Raw genomic sequence first — 21663 nt, 5'->3', positions numbered from 1 at the left:
ATGGGATACGACCTTGGGGGCTGCCCTCACCCTTTCTCCACCAGACGGTGGACTTAGACTGGCTCTGGGCTTCCATGCTGTATTTAATCAGCCCTTGATGTGACAGAGGACTCAAGAGGAAGGGAGTACATACTCAAGAGCACGGAGACAGCTGTTTAGTGAAAGGGCTTTGGAGTCAGACAGGCATGGCTGGGAATTCCAGCTCCACTGTTATTTGGTAAGAGCCCTGTGCTTGTTTCCTTATCTACAGAAGAGAAGCTACACCCCACCCCTACTTTAGAGTTAAGCACTCATTCATTCATTGGTTATTTACTGAGTGCCAACTACATGATCGGAGCTGAGGATGCAACGGAGCTGGCCACTCAGTGCCCTGGGAAGGCAGACACTGTGGGGTGGCTGGTGTGGTGACAGGAAGCCTGCACGCTGCCACTTTCCCCTTAAGGACCGCCTGAACCAGACCTGGAGGCTCAGGTGGAGCTACTTTTAAGTAGCTCGGCTCAGGGATGACCTCTGAAGGGGCAGAAAGAGCAAGAGACGGAGAGAGCACAAACAAGGGAGGCCAGGGCGGAAGCAAGCAAGACAGCTTGAGAGAGTCTTGCAAACCATATTTAGGGGCCTGGACTTGGGCAATGGGACTCCTGAGGGTCTTAGTCTTAAACAAGAATGTAACACAATAGGCTGGCATTTGATAAGCTATAGTGAGCCAAGAGTCACATACTGCACATCCAGCCCTCAGGAAACATTCGATTCTTCCTTTCTATCTCCTGCAAGGCAGCAATAATGGCATTTTGTTTAAACTACTGTGCAATCCAATTAATCCATCCAAAAGTACAATGCTCTCCTCTTTTCTATCAGCAAAGTCAGAACACATGCTTACACAGATCAGGGTGAGCCCAGCAGAAGATCAGACACCTTCCTTTCTCCCACGCAAAAAACTAACAACCAAGACCGCATCTGCTTAACTGAAACAGGTGACCAGAGAAAATCTACTCTGCGTAAGTCTAGGCACCTAACAGTTGCTTTACTACCAGTTTCCACTTTCCAACTCTCCTGTTTCAAATTTCCTAACACTTAGTTCCTACATCTGAGTGCTTTATAAACCACAGTGAGATTATACACTGCGAAGCGAAAGTCCCTTCAAGTGCAATTTTCCTTTGGGACTCACTAAAAAGCAGCTGCCAGAAGAACCCTACTGTTTAGAATTATGTCAAAGGAAATGCAGCGAAGCTTCCTCATGTGAAAATAATATGTCATCTCATCTCTTATGTAATCAGACACCACTTACCATTAAAGGTTTTATTCTTATTTTCTCCCGCTAAGAGACTTGCTGCATCAAAGGCAGTGGAATCAGTAACACTTCGTTTTTCTTATTTTTGTACAAGTCTATTTTATAAATATGCCACAGTCACACACAAAAAAACCCTAGAACATGACGATAGAATTTGTTATATAACTTACTTTATTTCATTTTAGCTTTGGAATAAAATAACTATTGTGGCCAGAACAAAAAAGAAGAGAGAAATGTACATATGTGGGTCTTATGATTTTTTGTTTGTTTGGTACCAGGGATTGGACTCAGGACCTTGTGTATGTGAGGCAGGCAGCAGAGACACTGAACTATAAATCCCTGGTGGGTCCTATCATTTTAACGGACTCATAAACTAGACCACTTCTGTTGGCTCTTATAACATACATTGTGATTCTCCATTACCCTGAATTCTTTCTTCATCTCTAAGTCTTAATTAAACTTCATCAGATGGTAGCCACACTCACCTGAGCATCTTGTTCAACTTGATTTTCATCAATTCCACCATCAACGTCTCTATTTGCCTGTAAGAGAGAATATATCAGATTACTGAACTATGCTGCATGTTCCTTCTGATGGCTATGGACATAAATCTATTTCTCTTAGCAGTAACATAATATGCTTTTAAGATCCTATCCATCCTAGGGCTGGGGCTTTAGCTCAATGGTGCCAATATCTGCATCACAAGCACAAGAGCCTCAGTTTGATTCCCATTACCAAAAAAAAGATCCTATCCATTCTAATATTTCACACTATCTCACATCACTCCAAAACTAATCCAACCCTCCTGACTTTAGATTTTGTACAAGATGAGCCTATGTATTATTGTGAAAAACAAGGGGATGTCTTAGATATTAAGTGTTTAGAGGTCATAAATATAAATAAGTACAGGCAACATTCAGTGATCAGAGTCAGAATCAGCAAGTACCAGCAATTATTAAAATAATTTTAAGTGTCTTTACTTAATAGAGACAAAGCAGTCCAACCACTGACTTGTTAGGCAACTATGATTCTATGATTTGTCCCCAGCCAATACCTGAAGAAGAACAACCAACATTCTCTGGTAGTTCCCTGAAGTGTCACCCACCACATCATCTTCCAGGCTTGAGCCATATTCTGCAATACAATGATTTTAAACTTACAGTTTCTGCCAGCCACAAAAAGACATCCCGCCCCATTAATCAAATAAAAAAGATACAAAGAAATATTGCATTTGATAAACATGAGTGCTTTAAAGACTGAAGGCAAATACTCTGAGTGGCTAGACAAAAATGAATTAAAGTCTCTCAAAAGCACTTGACTGAAGTTTAAATCATGACTCAGCCGATTAGAAATGCTCTGAGCCATTTTAGTAATTAATCTAAAGACTCATAAAGGTACTCATAAAGCCTCGCAAATGTAATCAGTCCAATTTAATGAAATTGAAGAGGTAATTAAAAACCTAACAAAGAAAAGCCTAAATTGATAGATTCACAGCTGAATACTATAAGAAATTCAGAGACAATCTAATGCCACTACTCTTCAAATTCTTTAATAAAATTGAAAGGGAAGCAATACTCCCAAAGTCATTTCTGGAAGCAATGCATTACCCTGATACCAAAACCAGAGAAGGATCCAACCAAAAAAGAGTCCTATAGGCCCATTTCCTTAATGAACACAGATGCAAAAATCCTCATTAAGATACTGACAAGCAGAATGCAGCAAATCATCAAGAAGATTATGCAGGGAAACCAGGCAGGATTTATCCCAAGGATGCAGGGATGGTTCAACACACACAAATCAATAAATGTAATATGCCATATTAACAGAGCCCAGGACTAAAATCACAGGATTATCTCAATAGATGCAGAAAAAGCATTTAATAAAGTCCAACACCCATTCACATTAAAAACCTGTAAGAAAATTGGAATAAATGGCCTTTATCTCAATCTGATAAAAGCCATCTATGACAAATCAACAGACATCATACTACATGGTCAAAAACTGAAAGCTTTCACTCTAAAATAGGAACAAGACAGGATGTCCTCTATCACCACTCTTATTCAATATAGCTCTGGAAACATCAAATGAAACAATTAGACAAAGAAATAAAAAATATAAAGCTAGCAAAGGAAAAAGTTAAACTATCATTATTTGAAGGTGGCATGATATTCTACATAAAAGACTCCAAAAACTTCACCAAGACTTCTAGATTTAATAGCCAAATCCAGTCGTGTAGCTGAATATAAAGTAAACACTAAAAAATCAACAGCATTCCTATACACAAATAACAAACTTATTGAGAGAGAAATTAGAGAAACTACTCCTTTCACAATAGCATCAAAAAAATTAAATACTTAGGAATTAATCTAACAAAGGAAGTAAAAGATATTTATTTTTGGAAGTAAAATATCTTTACATTGAAAACTAAAGTACTCTGAAAAAGGAGATCAAATAGGATATCAGAGAATGTAAAGATATTCCTTGCTCATGGTTAGGAAGAACCAACATAGTACAACTAGCCATACTCCCAAAATTGTTAAACAGATTTAATGCAATCCCAATCAAAATAACAAATAGCATACCTCACAGAACTAGAGAAAATATTCCTGAAATTCATTTGGAACTAGAAGAGAACTAGAATAGCAACAGCAATCCTGAGCAATGAAGGCAAGGCAGGAGGCAACACAATCCCTAACTCAAAATTATACTTCAGAGCTTCTGTAATAAAAACAGAATGGTACTAGAAAAAACAAAACAAAAACGAGACCTGAGGATCAATGGAACAGATGAGAAGATGCAGAAATGACTCAGCCATCTTATCTTTGAGAAATTGGCCGAAAACCTTCTCTGGAAGAAAGCCTCTTTAATAAATGGTGCTGGAAAAACTGGCTGTCCACATTCCAAAGACTAAAACTAGACACATCTCTCACCATGCACTAAACTAAAATCAAAATGCATCAAAGACCTAAATATTAAAACAGAAACATTAAATCTGCTGGAAAACAGAATAGGTAGAATTTTTTTGTTTGTTTTTTTGAGACAGGGTCTCACTATGTAGTTGAGACTGACCTGGAACTCACTACATAGCCCAGGCTGGTCTCAAACTCACAGCGATCCTCCTGCCTCAGCCTCCTGAGTGCTGGGTTTACAGGCGTGCACCACCATACCCTGCTTAGGTAGAACTCTTGAAGACATAGGGGTATGCAAAGACATTATGAATAAAATCCCAACTGCATGGGAAATATTACAAAGAACAACTGGGATCTCATCTTATTAAAAAATCATTTGAACAGCAAAAGAAGTCACTAATAGAGTGGGAAAAATTTTTGCCAGTGGTTCCTTAAAGGAATAATATCTAGAATATATAAAGAACTCAAAAAATCAAACCACCCACATTTAAAGACCCAATCCAAAAATAGGCATTTCATATGAATACACACTTCTCAGGTAAGTACAAACAGCAAATAAATATATGAAAAAATGTTCAACTGGTCATGAGAGATGCAAATGAAAACAACGCTGAAACTCCATCTCACTTAGAAAGAATGGCTGCTATCAAGAAATGAACCAACAATAAATGCTGGCAGGGATGTGGGGAAAAAGGATCCCTTCTACACTGCTGGCGGGAGTGTAGATTCATGCAATCACTATGGAAATCAGCATAGAGATCCCTCACAAAAACTAAAATTAGATGTTCCATTAGACCTAGCGATCTTCATTTTTGGTATCTTCCCAAAAGAATTAAAAGCATCACACCTCAGTGATATATGCATACCCATGTTCATAGCAGCACAGTTTATAATAGCTAAATCTTGTAAATAACCCAGATGCCCACCAACTGATGAATGGATAAAGAAAATATGGCTTTTTTTAATACAATGGAGCACTACTCAGCCATAAAGAAGGATAAACTTGAGATATTTATAACTAAGTGGACACACCTACAGACCACACTCTTAGGTGAAATAAAACAGATACACATGTTCATATATCACATGTTTTTTTCTAGAGTGAGAAACTGAAAGTGTAAATAAGAGCAGAAATGTTTAACAGATACTGTGAAATAGGAAGAAAATGTCCAAATAGGAAGAGACACAAGGAAGGGAAGAGGGGGAAAGGAAGGAAGAGAAGATAAAATAAAACAATAGGAAGATAAGATGGAAGCAAGGCTGTTGTAAATAAGGGGTAGAAGGGAGAGAAAGGGAGTGAGAAAACCATAAGAATCAAGATACATCATGTACAGGTACAAATTTCATATGATGAATGTTATCATTACATATATCTAAATTTTACTAATAAATTTAATCGTAAGTTCAAATGTTTTACATAATTGGTTTCCAAATATCTTCCATCCTGAGTTTCCTTTCCTTCTGCATGACCACAGCTCTAATGAGATTTTTTTTTTCCTATATAGCAAATAAAGTTAATGTTGAGAGACAGCAATGACATTTTAAACTATGTTCCTCCTATTTCTACTGCCAATTCTTCAACATAAGATCACAGGAAAAGGGAGATCTGACATCGACAGGGCCTGTAACCCCTTTCCACTAACACTCAGACAGCTGCTATTACAAGAAAACAGATAGTACCTTAACATATTCAAATATTTCATGATTATGTGAAAGCAGGTGATCTTTAAAAGCCTAAAGCCTCTATTTTAAAAGGGAAAAAAAATATACGTTTATTCCAATAAATTTCCCAATCAAAAACTTGCAGAAATCTGATTCCTTTGTCAGTTCCAACATTATAAGTAATTAACCATCAAATCCTTCTTTTCTCTCTGATTTAAACACCTCAAACCTCCCATCGCCCTAGGAGGGGCCATAATTTCTGAATACCTACTTACCTCCTCACACATCTGGCTACCAAATAAGCCTGTTGATTCAAAACTCCTCTCTTCCTTCAACTGTTCCTTCAGCACTCTATTGCCCATTTAGGAATTCACAGTGCCTTTGAATTGAGCCCAAATTCACCATCCAGTCTTGCAAAACCATCTATGACGTAGCTCAGCGATGGAAAACCTTCCAGAACTTTCAATGAAACAGTCTGCTGTGTGGCACAGATTCACCACCACTGACCCAGCCTAGCCTGGCTCATTCAGGTAATGAATTCAGGTATTCAGGTATTGTGACCGATATCCCCTTATCACCTTTTCCCTTTAAACCCTGTCTCCCCTTCCCACTGCACAGCCCCTGGCAAACACCATTCTACTATCCACTTCTATCAGTTCAACTGTTTAGATTCCACACATAAGTGAAATCATGCAATTGTTTGCCTTTCTGCACCTGGCTTTTTTCACTTAACAGAACGCCTTCCAAGTTCATCTGTGCTTCCAAGTTCCATGCATAGGATGCTCTAGGTTTAAAAAAAAAGAAAGTAAGGAAGTAAAAAGAAAAACCAGAATGTAAATGATAGGAGTTACCATCTCAAGGCTGAGTAAGCTGTAGTTCTATGAGTGTGTACACTATTTCTTATCCACTCATCTAAAAATGAATATTCAGCAAGCCTACTTAGTTTTGAAAGTCTGCTAATTGTCTCGTTTGCTTCATGAAAGCCTCCTAACCACCCAAATATCTGAGGACTTTCATATTTGACAGTAGTTTGAATCTCACTATTCTTTACTGCAGTTGCACTAAATCATGTCACCCTTAGCCCTCAGGCTGCATGCAAAAACCTTGAGGAGAGGAGTTGTGTCTGCACAGCTAGAACAGTGCCAGATATATAGTTAGTGATCAATAACATGGCTGAGTAGGACAGACCACACAGCCGTTGCTCCCTTCCAGCATTTCACTTGTCATCTAGCAACACGAAGGCTCAATCACTGACCTCAATGCCCCCAGAAAGAGGTCTCTGAATAATATATCAAATAAACCTAAAGGCTGCGTCACTTCTGTCTTAATGGTCACCTCACTAACTATAAAAACAAAAGCATAAAAGAGAAACACCATACTTTGGAAAGATAATTATTTAGTTGGTCTAAATCTCATACTGCTCTGACTTGATGGGTTAACAAAGACATTTCTAAGATCAACAAACTAACACTGAGATAGAGACGCATTCCCCCCACAAAAGGCACAAGGCGCAGACTAACTGCCCATCGAACTAACAACCCGCATGGCCTGTACTTTCTTAGAACGAGAAAAAGAGTCCGCTTCAAAAAATCTGACAAGAATAATTCTCTACCTTTACTTTCATCTCATTTGCTTGAGTCTATTCATAGGAAGGATACTCTAGGTTGAAATGAAAAAGTAAGCGGACTAAAAAGAAAAATCAAAATGCAAAGTATGTCATTCAAGCACTGAAATTAGCTAAAACACACACTCAGATACTTCTGTCAGCTCTGAAAATGCTTCCTTTTCCATGTTCCCAAAATGCTTTTACATAACTTTTAATTTCTACTAGCATAAGATTAAATTTATTAGAAGAAAATGTGCATCTATATACCTTAAACTCATGTAAAAGAAAGATAACCTGTATATTCCTCTAATAGTCTAAATTCTATCCAAAAATAAACTTCATCTAAATTTGTATTTCTTATAAACTACTTAAAATAATTACAGGATGAAAGGCAAGTAAGTGTTGTTTTTTTAACTGATGAGGAAAAACAGCTTTAATTGTAGTTCATTCCTTTACTCATTTATTCAACGATCATGTATTACCTACCTGCTGTATCTATAAAAGTAATGCATTCAGGTTTGACAGCTGAAAGTGACAGAGAAAGCTAATATGTAATTCAAAATATTTACCTTCCTCATAAACTTCTTTTATGGCTCTTATTTCTTCAGGTGTCCTTGAAGCAATAATTTCTGTCAGTACTTTTTCATTTGTCCCAGCTCCCTGTTTGGAAATTTATTTTTAAGAGAGAAAATATGTCACTAATATTAAAAAGAAAACTATCTCCCTAGATGTTACCAAATTGCATAATTATATAAGCATCATCCAACATAACATGGATTACTTTATTTATAAATTCTATTAGTGTTATGAAAATTTAAATTAATTTTCTTTCCAAAAACACTTTTCTTTATTCTTTTGCCTAGTGAAAACAATGTTTATTGTTAAATATATGTATACATGTTGTTATATAGTTTTCTATATATGTGTATATGTGTGTGCGTATACATACATATATATGTATATATATAATAGATTATATATATTTGTGACTTACAATCTGATTAGTTGATTCTAGTTTAAAGTAATGAGAGACAGGGACTGAGCTCAGTGATTCTGCTGCCTGCCTTGAAAGCATAAGTCCAGAGATCAATATCCAGTACCAAAAAAACAAACAAAAAAACCAAAACAAAACAAAAAATATTGTAATGATGTGAAATAACAAAAAGGCTGAAATAATAAAAATGGAAAGTTTTCATGCATTTATGTGGAGGATCACTGACACTTAAACAATCCATACCTCAAAAAATAAATCCCTATATCCAAGTAAGATTCTATATGAAGCCACAAGCAAACTGTGCACCCAGATAATACTACAGTTAAATGGAACAGACTCAGGTATTACAGGCTTGGTTCTCAGAGCAGCACACTACCCGGGCAGGGTAACACCTCTGCTGATGGACCTAGTACAGGTCATCAGGTCACTGGGGGCGTGATCGTGCAGGAGACTATGGAACCGTGACCCCTCTTCCCTCTCTTCTGCTTCCCAGGAGTAAAGGGAGTGGTTTTACTTTGCCATGAGCTCCGGCCATAACCCACTGCCTGGACACAAGCTCAAAGCACCAGGGCCAGTCTATCACAGACTGAAACCTCTAAAACTGTGAGCCAAAACAAACTTTTTCAGGTACTTTTTACAGTAATGGAAAGCTAACAAAGGCAACAATAAATTAGCATTGCTTAGTTTTTACAAACTGTATCCGTGTAAAGGAATTGGAACTTGCTTTTTAGATTTTTGGAAAATAATTTTAGTTGATTTTCTTTTTGCTGCTTATGAAATTCTTATCCACATTGCTAAATGAGAAAATATAAGAATAATATGCCTGAACTTAATTTTAAAAAGAAAAAGATTTAAAACCTATTTCCTTTATATTTGTTTCTTTACCAAAAAATATAAAGCACTAAAAACCTGGGTTCATCTTCCGGCAGAATTTCAGCTACTGTTGATGTCCAGAAATAGTCTTTAAGAAAGCTGTTTCTGCAATAACCTATTATTTTATTTACTTCAAAAGAATGAAGAGCATTTGCATAAAGAGGCTTCTAAATAAATAAATCTTTTTCTCCTTCCACTCCCTAAGACTCCCTGAGCTACATTATCTCCTTGTGGTTAAATTTCAATTTGCACTCTTAAAATTCAACTCCTCACCCCTGAACTATTTCTTATCCCCCTAACACCAAGTAAATGTTTCAATGCCGCCATATGTATACAACCCAAACACCCCTAGAGGAAATACATATTTATTTTTTGCTACAACAGAAATTATAACAAGTTTACCAGTTACTTTGTTCTTCCTAATCAGATAACTTTCAACATTAGGAGCTAAAACACTTCATTTGTAACGTTTTTTAAACACTCTCAAAATTAGAAGACAGGCATGAAAATAAAATAGGAAAAGTTCTAAAGCTTAAAAATTTAAATAGCCAATGTTAGTGAGCTTAAGCATACAAAGCTATTAAACGACACCTATTATTTTTCTTCCTGTACTTCTTGCCTCCCACAGTTGGGTCTTAAAAGTAGCCTTTAACGAAATAAATTAGATATTTTTTTAAATGGAACAGCTAAGATGAAGTAATTACCCAAGCAAAATGACATTACGTATGATAGGAAAGTTCCTTTCACGCATCCTTTTACCTTAAGAGCATGCTTCAATTCATAGGCATCATAAAGCTGAGAGGGTTTCATCAGAGCCACAATTAATTTCTCAAATTTTCCAGTCAGTTCTGATTTCAAGTCATCCAGAAGATCCTAACTCACAGAAAGCACAAGCTGGTCAGCCAGGCAGATTTTAAGGAGATTCTTCTTAAATATGAATGATAGCCCTTTACTTTAATGAAATCTATATGCTACTGTCTCCAAGCAGAAGACCCAGGAGCTCCACAAAAGCCCAAGGACGTGAAGAACATGTTTTTGACATCTGACATGAATACTTACACATCACCTATTTGTTTTTAAGAGGTGTTTTTTTTATTAATTTCAGAAGTTAAAAAGAATGAACATTTTTTAAAAGTAGGCTAAAAGCATGGACTGAAGATATAGCCCCATGGCAGAGCACTTGCCTGGTATACATAAGACTGAGAGTTCCATCACCAATACTTTAGAAAATGAAACAAAGCAAAACAAAAAACAGAATGTATTTGTTCTATACTTGTTTCTTAATTAAACGACGTATAAATTTTCAAGATAACTAAATTATAAAGTTTTTCATCCATACATTAATTCATTTAGTAATTTTACTTTGAACTGTTAGTAAAAACACTTAAATCATTTAATTTAAAATGCATTTGTTTCAATCACCACAAAAGCAACCAAGATTATGACTGCCATAACAAAACACTTCAGCAGAAGCTTACGTAGAAAATGGAGAATTAAACAAGGCTCAGTGGGAAGCACAGAAGAGAAAAGGGGTCTTCTGAGACCTTGAAGGCTTCAAGCCAGGAAAAATAATTATGTGAGGATAAGTCAGGTGAATATTACATACCAACAGCACATAATTTAGAAGAAAACAGGAAAAAAAAAAGTGAGAGTCACAAAATAAATGACATTCTTTACCATAAATAATATTCTTTACAAAAGAATATTAGTACAATTGTTCTCCATATCTGCAGGTTCTATATTCGCAGGTTCAACCAACCTCAACTGAAAACACATGGGTTAAAAACTGCATCTATATCAAATATGTACAGATATTTTTTTGTCATTCCCTAAACAAATGAGCAGTTATATTGTATTAGATACCACAATTTAGAAATGACAAAGTATATAGGAAGGTGTACATGCCTTATATGCAAACAGTATGTCATTTTATTTAAGGGACTTGAACACCTGTACATTTTATTTCTCTAGAGTCCTAGAATCAGTCTCCCACTGAAATCAGGAAACTCTCTTAAAAATCACAGCCATCCTGATATTCCACCTGGGGACCAAGTGTGATCTTACCCTTCCAAACAGAGTCTTATACGCCTCAGAAATTTTCTGGCGCTGAGCATTACTTCGGGATGTCAAGAGGGTCAGGATGGTCTCCTCATCAGTGCCTGCAGTTTGTGATTAACAATTACAACTTGCCTCTCCCAGGCCCACTCTCAATAACCCCCCAAACCAGCTCCCCAGTCACTTTATTTCCTTTCTTCTCTCTGAGCATATAAAATATGTTTTATTGAATTATTTATTAAAAATATAATACTGACAATATACAAAATGTTTTATTTCTGATATACACTACCCTCTATTCCCATCATATTTTGAAGTAGGTGAAAAAATACTTCTTACTTTTTAAAAACTGAGTGCTCCTAGTTTTTCATGCAACAAATAGTTACTCAAGTAACAACTATTCACGAGGCACAGTGTGCTGGTGTTACAGTAACTGGCAAAGGAGAAAGGTATAGAGTCTGGCTTCAAGTTAAAGATAATTTTGAGTGCAAAATACAACACACAAATAACTATGAGGTAGGGTTGAGTGTCAAGTGGTTCAGGAGAAGTCCATGTGATAAATGGGTTCAAAGCAGGTTCTCTACTTGAGGGGAGGCAGAAAGAAGTTCTAGGGAAAGTTCCACGTAGAAGGTAACACCCATAACAGTTTTGAAGAATAACAGGATTGTGAGAAGCAGGGATCTAAAAGAAAGATTTTTAGAAAAAGGAAAAAGCTCAGCAATAGGAAAATGTAGGGCTTTGAGGACTCACAGATAACGCATGAGGCCACAGTGGATTGTGGAGTTGACAAAGATCTCGGGAGGCCAGAGAGCAAAGGACACTGGTGCAGAAGGAGCCTGAGTGCAGGGCATGAGTGACACGTGGGAATCCTTCAGATGAGAGGTTTGTAAATGGCTAACAGGAATGAATATCAAGGATGATCCGTAGTACTATTTTGCTACCTTAATGTGTCTTCTCTCCTATAAATTTCATATCATTATTCTAAAATTAATCTCATTATAATTCATTCCTTTTATAAAATTAGAACAAACCGGAGGTTAAACTTACCCAGGCCTTTCATGGCCTTCCGAAGAGTTTCTGCATCGGCCCGATCATCAAATCCAGGGAAGGCAGTCACGGTGCCTCTTAGAACCTAAGACAGGAAGCACAGTGGTACCGTCTATGTCGTTACCGGTGTGGCAAAGCAAACATCATAGTCGTTACCGGTGTGGCAAAGCAAACATCATAGTCTCATTTGCTTTCGAAGTAAGTTTGCCATCTGATACTGTTTATGTCCCATTTAAAAACTGGACCATTTGCAATGTAGATTAGCAGGACCAATTCAGCATATGAGCTACCCTAACCCACCAGCAATACCAGAAGTGGGAAGGCCAACAGGCTCTCCCTTCCCCTGGGCCTCACCCCTAAGACTGTACTCCACCACAATCCCCAGCTTCACAGAGTGCACTTCCTCCCTGGATTCATTCACATTAAGTCTCTACCACTTTGATGTAGGAGCTAAATCTACATTAAAACATGACATCCTACCCTGAGCACAGCCTTAAGCAAAGCTCTTAATCCAAACACTTTCATCCTAAATCCTATTTCTGTACAGAGTTGAAGATAACTTACCAAGGCCTAAAAAAGATACTTTGTAATTTATATGCCACAAGAACATGCTGGAAGATATTCTTTAAAAAGAATATCCTGTTATGCATATTTTTTAATAATCAAAATGTTAATATTTCCTCCATATCACAGTATCATTAGATACTTAAGAGTCAGAAGCCTTACTAATACTGAATCATAAATGTTTATTCTATGATAGAGGACACTCCCAGCATTGACTTTTTACCAATAAATGCTTTTGAATTCCTCAAACTCCTATTAATGTTGTAACAAACAGGAGGGTGAGCCTGAGAATAGTCTAGTTTGCATTTATATATATGTACATATGTGTGTGTGTATATATATATATATGTTTTATAATGAATGCATAGAAGCGCAGTCACCTACAAAAGAAAAAAAAAATCTTCATACCAACAATGTCTTAAGGCTAATCACATTTTTAAGATATGACAAGAGAGATCACCATGGGAAGAATTTCCACAGTACCCAGCAGCAAGCTCAGCTCAGTGGCCTTCCCTCCTTAGTGGCACTAGGTTATGCTTCCTGGGGAAAAAATGAATTTCATGGATCCAACTGATTCTGACAAAGACTCTGCTTAACCAAGTATTAGACAGGTTCCTCCGAGCCTGCTTTCCTGTCTTCCTGCCTAACCCACCTGTAGCAAGAATCCTACTAAGTCATATTAGGAAAGAGAGACCTGATCTGAATATCTAACCACCCTCTGTTATGGACTGAACATCTGTGTCCCCCCAAAATTTTTAGATTGAATCTTGGGCCAACAAGTCTTTATTGTCAGACTTCTTTAACAGTAGTCCCTCTTCTTGGTCAAGGAAAGAAGAGAGATTCTTCTTTCCTGTGAACAGAGGCAGTTATGAGACAACCTACAGGTAAATCTGACATCATGAACCTTCTCCTGACCTTACTCCCCATATCAAGTGCTGTGATCACATGGCAAAAGAGCACAATCCACAAGAAAAAGGGGCATTCCCAGGATGATGTCCCTGCCACAGCATGCTGACAGTTTTTATCCCCTCAGTCCCTCAGCTGAACAAATGACTGCTGCCAAGTAGGAAAAGGATACAGGACAGGAAGCCTCTCTCCCACTCATCTCACAGGAAAATCAATGAAAGCCAGGCCTATTTATTCTACTAAGTGGGAAATCCACTAGGCTAAGCTCCACCTCCACCTCATCTTAGAGGCGTAGAGAGGCATGAGGATCAGTAAGTTCCTTTCACTAATTCCATAGCTTAAGTCATATGAAATTGAAAGGCTGAATACTGGTAATTTCACATAATATATAGCAGCCTATAACTGGGAGAGAAATTAATAAGAATGGAGTTAATCGACCTTCAAATAACAACAGGTCAGGAAAATTACTTCTCACAAGCCAAATTGTGGTTTTTGTTTAGTGGGACTTTATAAAGGTACCATCAATATCACTATGAAAATGAATAAATACTCCAAGCATTCTTCATGTGTGATTTAGGACTGGCTTGCCATTGCTGTTCACTTTTATTCATTTGCTTAAGCATTTTAAAGTTTTCTGTGTTCCCAATATTGCACTAAAAGTCATGACCACTAAAACAGAAATGACAAGCCTACTGTAAAAAGAATCAAGTACAGTAGAGTGCATATGCACAAAGGTTAGATCAAAGTAATGTGAGCACACACAAGCAGGAAAGTAAATTATTAGAGTGGGATAAGAAATTGGAAAAAACTCCAAAATATCTCTTGAAAATCGCCTGTGAATTTGACAACCATGACCAGAAAAGCCAAAAGGGTGAAGCACAAAGGGTATTTTTCAGCATGCATGAAGTATGGAAGAATGAAATGATCTGGTACTTTGGATAAAGGGTTAACTATTTCAATAGATTGGAACAAGCAGGTTGAACAGAAAAACCATTAAGAGGAAGGTCACGGGAAGGGCACATACACACACAAAAAAAACATACTAAAACTGCAGATGTCATCTTGTAGGCAACAGGAAGCCTTGAATGAAGACATTCAAGCATGGCAGAACAGCATCAGCTCTGCACAGTAATGACTCTGGAAGCAGTGGAAACAGTAGAATGGACTGTGGAAGAGTAGAGACAGAAAGGGCATTCAGAGCACCTATAGCCCCGGAACTTGGGGAGGGTGAGGCAGGAAAAGTGAGGCCAGCAACGTGGTGAGGCTCTGTATCCGAAAAAAAAGAGGAGAGAATGAAGACTGTCCAAATCTACTAAAACCAAAATTTATATGAAAGTCCTGATCAAATCCAGTGGTGTGAAAAAGCAGGAACAGAAATGACTATTTGGGATGATTCTGATTTGGATGGAGACATGGTGGCTGATTTTGCATTTCTCTACAGCAGCCATACTGTGGAAGGTGACCTGCAGTGAGAATGGCAGCTCCTATCTGCTGAGGGTGGATCGTCTCAGTGCGATAGCACTGTACACAAGCAGAGCAAGTCACCCACGTGACCATAAATAAGCAAGTACCAGAGCTATGGCACTGTGCTCCTGAACTCCTAACTACAATCCCACCATGCCTCCCAAAGGCAAGAGGAAATTCCAGTGGGTCACACAGAGCAGCCAAAAGGGAAAATGTTCCACACAGAAAGGAAAAATCATCCAATACCACAGGAAAGTCTACTAAGAGTTATGATCAACAGGGTCCCTTGGATCTGGTAGGAGGTCTTCAGTGGCAGTAAAAGTCTGACTGCCAGACACGCAAGAGTAAACTGAGAGGCAGATACCTCAGCTTCCCTCATCTTACATGCAATGGTGGATTTATTTGGCTATGGGCTTTGAAGAAATTGCTAGAAGAGTTAAAAATGAGGAAGAGTTTAAAAAGAGAAGAGATAAGAGACATCTGTCTCAAAGAAAAAAAATCTGACCTGAGGGACTAAGAAAAATGAGGTAAAAGGTGAAAAGAAAAAAAAAAAAAGTCCTTAAAAATGTCCTCAGCTATTAGCTATGGAGAAGAAATAACTGCTAGTTATATACCGCAACCTAAAAATTGTGAAACTTTTGCTACATTCATACAATTGGAGTCACTGCCAAAGCTAAGAATGCCACATAGCGGTATCAAGGGGCCAGATGTGACTCAGAAACACGAGTCATAAGGGCAGATCCCTTCTTTGGACTTCCTGCCTAAACCCCACCACTGCCCACACAGCACTGCCTGCAGCTAGGCTTCTAAACGAGTCATTCAAGAGGGCTTCTCCTATTTCCTGGCACCCACCTTAACTTCTACTCTAAGAAGCTTCTATTACTCCCTGACTCATCCTCAGTCCATCTCCATTCCCCTTCATCTGCTATCACCACTGCCTCATGGAGAGAATTATGGATTCTTAGACAACACAAGACCAGAACATAACATTTACTCTCAATTCTAATCTTCCAAAATATCTATTTTTTTCCAAAATACCTATTCTTTAGCTCTGTAATTCTGTTCACTTTTCTCCTCCTATAAATTAGAAGGTCTTTTACCTCCCACCAGTCCCTCAAAAACAAGATAGGCCAAAATAAAATGATTAAAATTAACCAAAAACCAAGTGAAGGGTTGCTTTTTCTACATACAGGGTTTAAAGACATAGGAAAATAATATACAAATAATATTCTCACATTTGAAGAGGAGAAAACATTCATCAGTCTGGAACATTTCAAATAAAGCTTCCCTAGAGGAACAAAGAAGACTAAACCCTCTCAATCTTCCGTACTATATAATCAAAGTTTAATCACACACCCACCTAACATTGCACACAATACTGACAAGGAGCCATAAACTAGGAAGCAAACTAGCATAGTCAAGCAACTGCTAATGTGGCTGTGTGGAGATTTTAAGTATGGTTCTTCAGAGACTCAGGTTTCCAAAGACTCCAGGCAGCTGATAAAAAGGTAGAGAGACAGAAATAAAAATTCTTTACACTCCCTAAGCATTTGTATTTGCTGTTATATCTCTTTATTTGCCTCCCAAGGATGCATGGGACTTTAGGTAAGGGAAACAGGGTTTTCTGAATGCTAAAGAATTGTTCAGTGACTTGCAACACAGCCAAGGGCTTTGCATCTACTTCTTTCCCGGTGCACACATGAAGACAAGAGTCAAAGGGGTCAGGCCTGGGGTGGTGGTGCACGCCTGTAATCCCAGCACTCCAGAGGCTGAGGCAGGAGGATCGCTGTGAGTTCAAGACCTGCTTGGGCTACATAGTGAGTTCCAGGTAGTCTTAACTACATAGTGAAACCCTGTCTTCAAAAAAACAAAAAGCAAAACAAAAAATAGTCAAAGGGATCAAAGGGGTCAGGAACTGAAACAGACTCACTCAGGCATAGGCCATAGATAACAGGTGACCTTGATCTAAGATCCCAAGATACAGCAGCTACAGACACATGGCCTTAAAAGTGAATCCACAGCCAGTCAGCTCCTGGAATGAGCCTCCTCACAAATTGACTTATGTACACCCGTCCTCCTCGCTCTGCACAGTCAATCCAAGAATTTTCTTATTGCACTTTGCACATTTTAAATATGTATCATGGAGATAACTCTTTTATTCATGAAATTTCTAGTGAACAACAATATAACCCAGTTTTGCCTTCATGACATTTCTGCTACCCTTAAGATATAAATCTTCTTAAATAACATAAGTGAGATTAAGCTCAGATTTCTCAAAAATCTAAATTTTAAAGTTCGATTATCTTAAAAATATATAAAAGCTTTAAATGGAGTTAAAATTTGTTAAAAATAGATTATACAATCAGGAAGTATAACTAACTCTTAATTATTCCAAAGGAAACAAGCCCATGTACTTTAAGTACTTATAAAACAAGATGGAGTGAAATAATTTGGGTCAAGCTAAAAAGTAAAATGAAAAAATAGCATAAGCAAGAAAGACCTAAATAAAAATTTGTTATTTATATAATCTGAAGTTGGCTACACAAAGAAAAAGGTGAAAGATTTCAAAACCTATCATTAAAGTGGGTATGGTGGCACACTCCTGGAATCGCAGCACTCTGGCAGGCTGAGGCAAAAGGATCTAAAGGCCAAGCCCAGCTTGGGCAATTTATTGATTTAGCAAGACTTTGCTTCAAAATTTAAAAGTAAAAGGGCTAGGGACACAGATCAGTCAATAGGCCCTGGGCTTCGATCCTCACACCAAAAAAAAAAAAGGAATGAATGAAAGAAAAAAAGAAACCTGATTAAAGTACTACTCTATCAGAATACTCAGTTGGTAGAATGCCACGTTTCAGGACTAAATAGGATCAGAAAAAGAAGCGCAAGTGAAGTGGCCTCCAGGTCTGAATATTTTTGCCCAACATGATAATATAAATTATGCTGTTCTCAGTACCGTCTTTTGCCACAAATTTATTTCCCTATCCTGACATGATTAAGGTAAAATCTAACTATGAATGTGAATTCCAAATGCAAACAAATAGTAATACAAATATACGCAAGACTAAAACTTTTAGTAATAGGTGGTTTCAAAAAAATGCAACATATCTATCAGAAATCCATCTATATTTCTAGTCAAATTCTTAGCAAGACCATCATGGCCATGGTCTGTACATACAACTAATTTTTGGATTTTTACATACACTATTATAGTCAGAGGGTTGATCACAAATGAGTAAAAAGAAATTGTCAATACAGAAGCTATAGTTCATAACTATGGAGAATTATTGTGCAAGAAAAATGCATTTAAGTTCTTCAAAAAATAAGGGATATTAGTATTGAAATAATACATTTTCAGGGTCGGGGAAATAGTTCAGTGGTGCCATACCCACCCCGCAAACACAAGGTCCTGAGTTCAATCCCTGGTACCGAGAAAAAAAAAAAAAAAGAAAAGAAAAGAAAAGAAAGAATACATTTTCAATTACTGAAACATTCAACTCTAGACTGATATCTGATTCCATTACTTTCCAGCTGTCCCTGGAGTGGAAGTCTGGCTCCCATACGCACAGGTCAACCAAAGGTACTTCTACAGAAACACTTGAAACCCAGTATTGAAAGCTCCAGCTGTCCTACAATTACACTGGGCTCCAAGTCAAACTTTAAATAGTAGAAGTGCAATTCCATAATATAGGCATACTATACATCATAAAGGGTACGCCTAAGGATAACAAAACCATCTTAATATTAAATGTTTTAGCAAAATATTTTACTTCCCTGATTTCTCAGAATTAGTAACAAAACCAGAGCAAAATTCAACACTGCACTTTCTTAACGGGTTACTTGTGATTTTTTTGACTGGGTTTTTTGGTTTGTTTGTTTGTTTTCCTCATTGAGTTTATTGGTACATTTTAGGTATACAGTACAGTTACATTCATTATTGGGATCTTGTACCTTTACATGACAGGTCTTGGTTCTCATTTTTCCCCTTGTCCCTGCCCTCCCTTCACCCTCTCCTCCCCTCCCCATTTATAAACACTTTATTTCCATTTTCCCATATTTTTTTCTTTTCCCTTATTAGCTTCCCCCTACCCCTCCCACTTTCCCTACACCTTTAGCCTCTTTCTTCCTGTTCCACAGTGTTAATTATCTCATTAGGATCTTATGTAGTATTATAGTTTATTCACACCAGAGAAACTTGTAATTTTTAAGATGACTAAAAACTGGTTTAGATTTTTTTAAAAAATCTTGGAGTTCTACTGTGATAGTGACCTTGTATGTGATTTTATAATTCAAGCCATCATTCTCCTAAGCTTTGCAGATATGAATCTTTACACTATTATTCCTTGAAACTGTTAAAATTAAGATCTACATTTGGAAAATGTACTCATTTATTCTGACTTGAATAAGGCTATATATGGAAAGGAATTGACTGATGTGTCTCCAGACACTAGAGAAACTTACAAGAGATGTGAGAAACAGCCAAGAGAACAAGGATAAAGGGAATTATTCTTTAATTCTTGCTAAATCATGTTTATCACCACACAAACATATCAGACAGAAAAGATATTCCTCAGGGAAGGAAAGTTAATTCCATATCAAAGTATCCTTCCTATGGGGAAGGATCTAAACCAAACTTTCCACTTGAAGTAATATGAGAACTGGTTTGTTATAACAAAGTGCAAAAGGGGAAGTCAGAATGGAAGCACTGTATAAATTTAATTAAATTTCCAACTCATCTTAATCCTACTACTTTCTCCTGGAAAGGACCATGAAACCTTACTCAATTTTGATAAGCCAATCTGATAAAAGGTTAACTACAAATAAGAGAGAGCACTGTTTGTGCAGTTAAAATAATTGTTTAAAAAAACTATATGGACTCTGACTAGCCAGTTAGATTGGCAAGATATATAAACATAGTTTTGGCTTGGAATGTATTAAAGAATTGATGACAGCTTACTCAGAAAAGATTTTATGCCATTGCTAGGTAAATGGTGACAACCAATAAAGAACACAGCCAGCCTGAATTTGGGGTATCTGGGCAGGACTTCCTGGAGTGACACCAAAGGACAGTGGAGTCCAGTTTGCTGAGCTGTTTCTTTTCTGGACAGAGTAGGGGTTGAGAGGGATGGAGACAAGAGGGGTGGAAAGGGGGGGGCTTGATACTGGGGAGTGAGAATGGCTGAGTACCCACCCTGACTTGACCCAGCAGGTGGGGCAGCTGTGTTTCCTCAAGAAGAACAGGCTTGTTCCTGGGCTCAGGAGGTCTTCTCTGGGCTCAAGAACTCTCTCGAGGCTGACCCATCAAACGGAATCAACTTTCTTTTCCCCTCTTTGAGACAAGGTGTCTCTGTATTGTTCAAGGGAGCCTCAAACTCCTAAGACCGGCCAATAGCTGGGATTACAAGTGCAAGCTACTGTGCCAGCCACAGGATCAACTTTTGGGCTACTAGTTATATAAAATAAACTATGTTCTCTTCCACATTTTGGTAAGTACTAGTAAGGGGGAAAAATACCTATATTGGGTAACCAACTTTTGAAACAGTCCCAAGGCAAATTCAATTCAGAACTTGTTCCACGAGTTCATTACTCAAGAAAAATAGCTCTTCGGTCTAATCTTCAGAAAAAGAGAAAGAGAAAGAGAGAAAGAAAAAACAAGAGAAAAGAAAAGAAAGAGAAAGAAAAGATTCAGGGCTGACGACGAACAGTTTCTTTTAGTAAAACTGGGCTGAGAACTGGAAAGAGTCACTACCCACCCACAGTATTAAAATACAGCAAACTTTGAGGGAACAAAAAGAAGAGAAGCCAGAGGAAAAAACTAGGCGTTCCCTCACATGACTACGATAAGCCGTACTAGCTCTGGTTCTAATTTTATCAACTCTGGATTTGGGGAAGGGCAGTTCTACACATTTACTCCGGAAAAGAGGAGAGCCCCAGGCCCCGCCACGTCACCGGCTGCTGCACGACCGGAGCTGGGACTCTGGGCGGGGTCGAAGGACACCGCCAAGGGACGGGGGAGAGCAGGGCCAGCAAGAGAGGGAGAGACTCGTGGTAACCCTTCGCTTTCAGGCTTTCCCAAACACTCTAGGACGTCCACCCCCGTCCCGATCTAGGAAGTTGGGGTCACAGCCGAGCGCGGTGCGGCCGCGCAACCTTACCTGTGCCATGGCGCGGGACCGGCTAGCGGAGATGCGGAGCTGCAAGAGAAGACAGGGACGCGGCTTCAGCCCCCGTCCGGCCCGCCCGGCCCCGCGACCTCCCCGGAACGCCCCCTCCCCAGGACGGGGCCACTCACGCAGAC

General features: G+C 38.2%; 1 protein-coding gene across 1 annotated transcript in view; it reads right to left on the bottom strand.

Moving 5' to 3' along the window:
* Window positions 1-21610, bottom strand: part of Anxa5 (annexin A5) — a 29264-nt gene extending 7654 nt beyond the window's left edge. Inside the window, exons 1-7 of the mRNA XM_010611031.2 lie at window positions 21521-21610; window positions 12435-12519; window positions 11397-11491; window positions 10092-10205; window positions 8035-8125; window positions 2343-2422; window positions 1774-1830 (exon numbers count right to left, since the gene is read on the bottom strand). Coding sequence (XP_010609333.1) covers window positions 1774-1830; window positions 2343-2422; window positions 8035-8125; window positions 10092-10205; window positions 11397-11491; window positions 12435-12519; window positions 21521-21529 — 531 coding nt within the window. The 5' untranslated portion in view covers window positions 21530-21610. The remainder of the gene's footprint in view (window positions 1-1773; window positions 1831-2342; window positions 2423-8034; window positions 8126-10091; window positions 10206-11396; window positions 11492-12434; window positions 12520-21520) is intronic.
* Between the last annotated feature and the right edge of the window lie 53 nt (window positions 21611-21663).

This window comes from Fukomys damarensis, unplaced genomic scaffold (assembly GCF_012274545.1).
Source record: "Fukomys damarensis isolate Sample0158 unplaced genomic scaffold, DMR_v1.0_HiC HiC_scaffold_38, whole genome shotgun sequence".
NCBI lineage: Eukaryota > Metazoa > Chordata > Mammalia > Rodentia > Bathyergidae > Fukomys > Fukomys damarensis.
The sequence above is the reverse complement of the archived record's forward strand: the minus strand, read 5'-3'. Positions and strand labels throughout refer to the sequence as shown.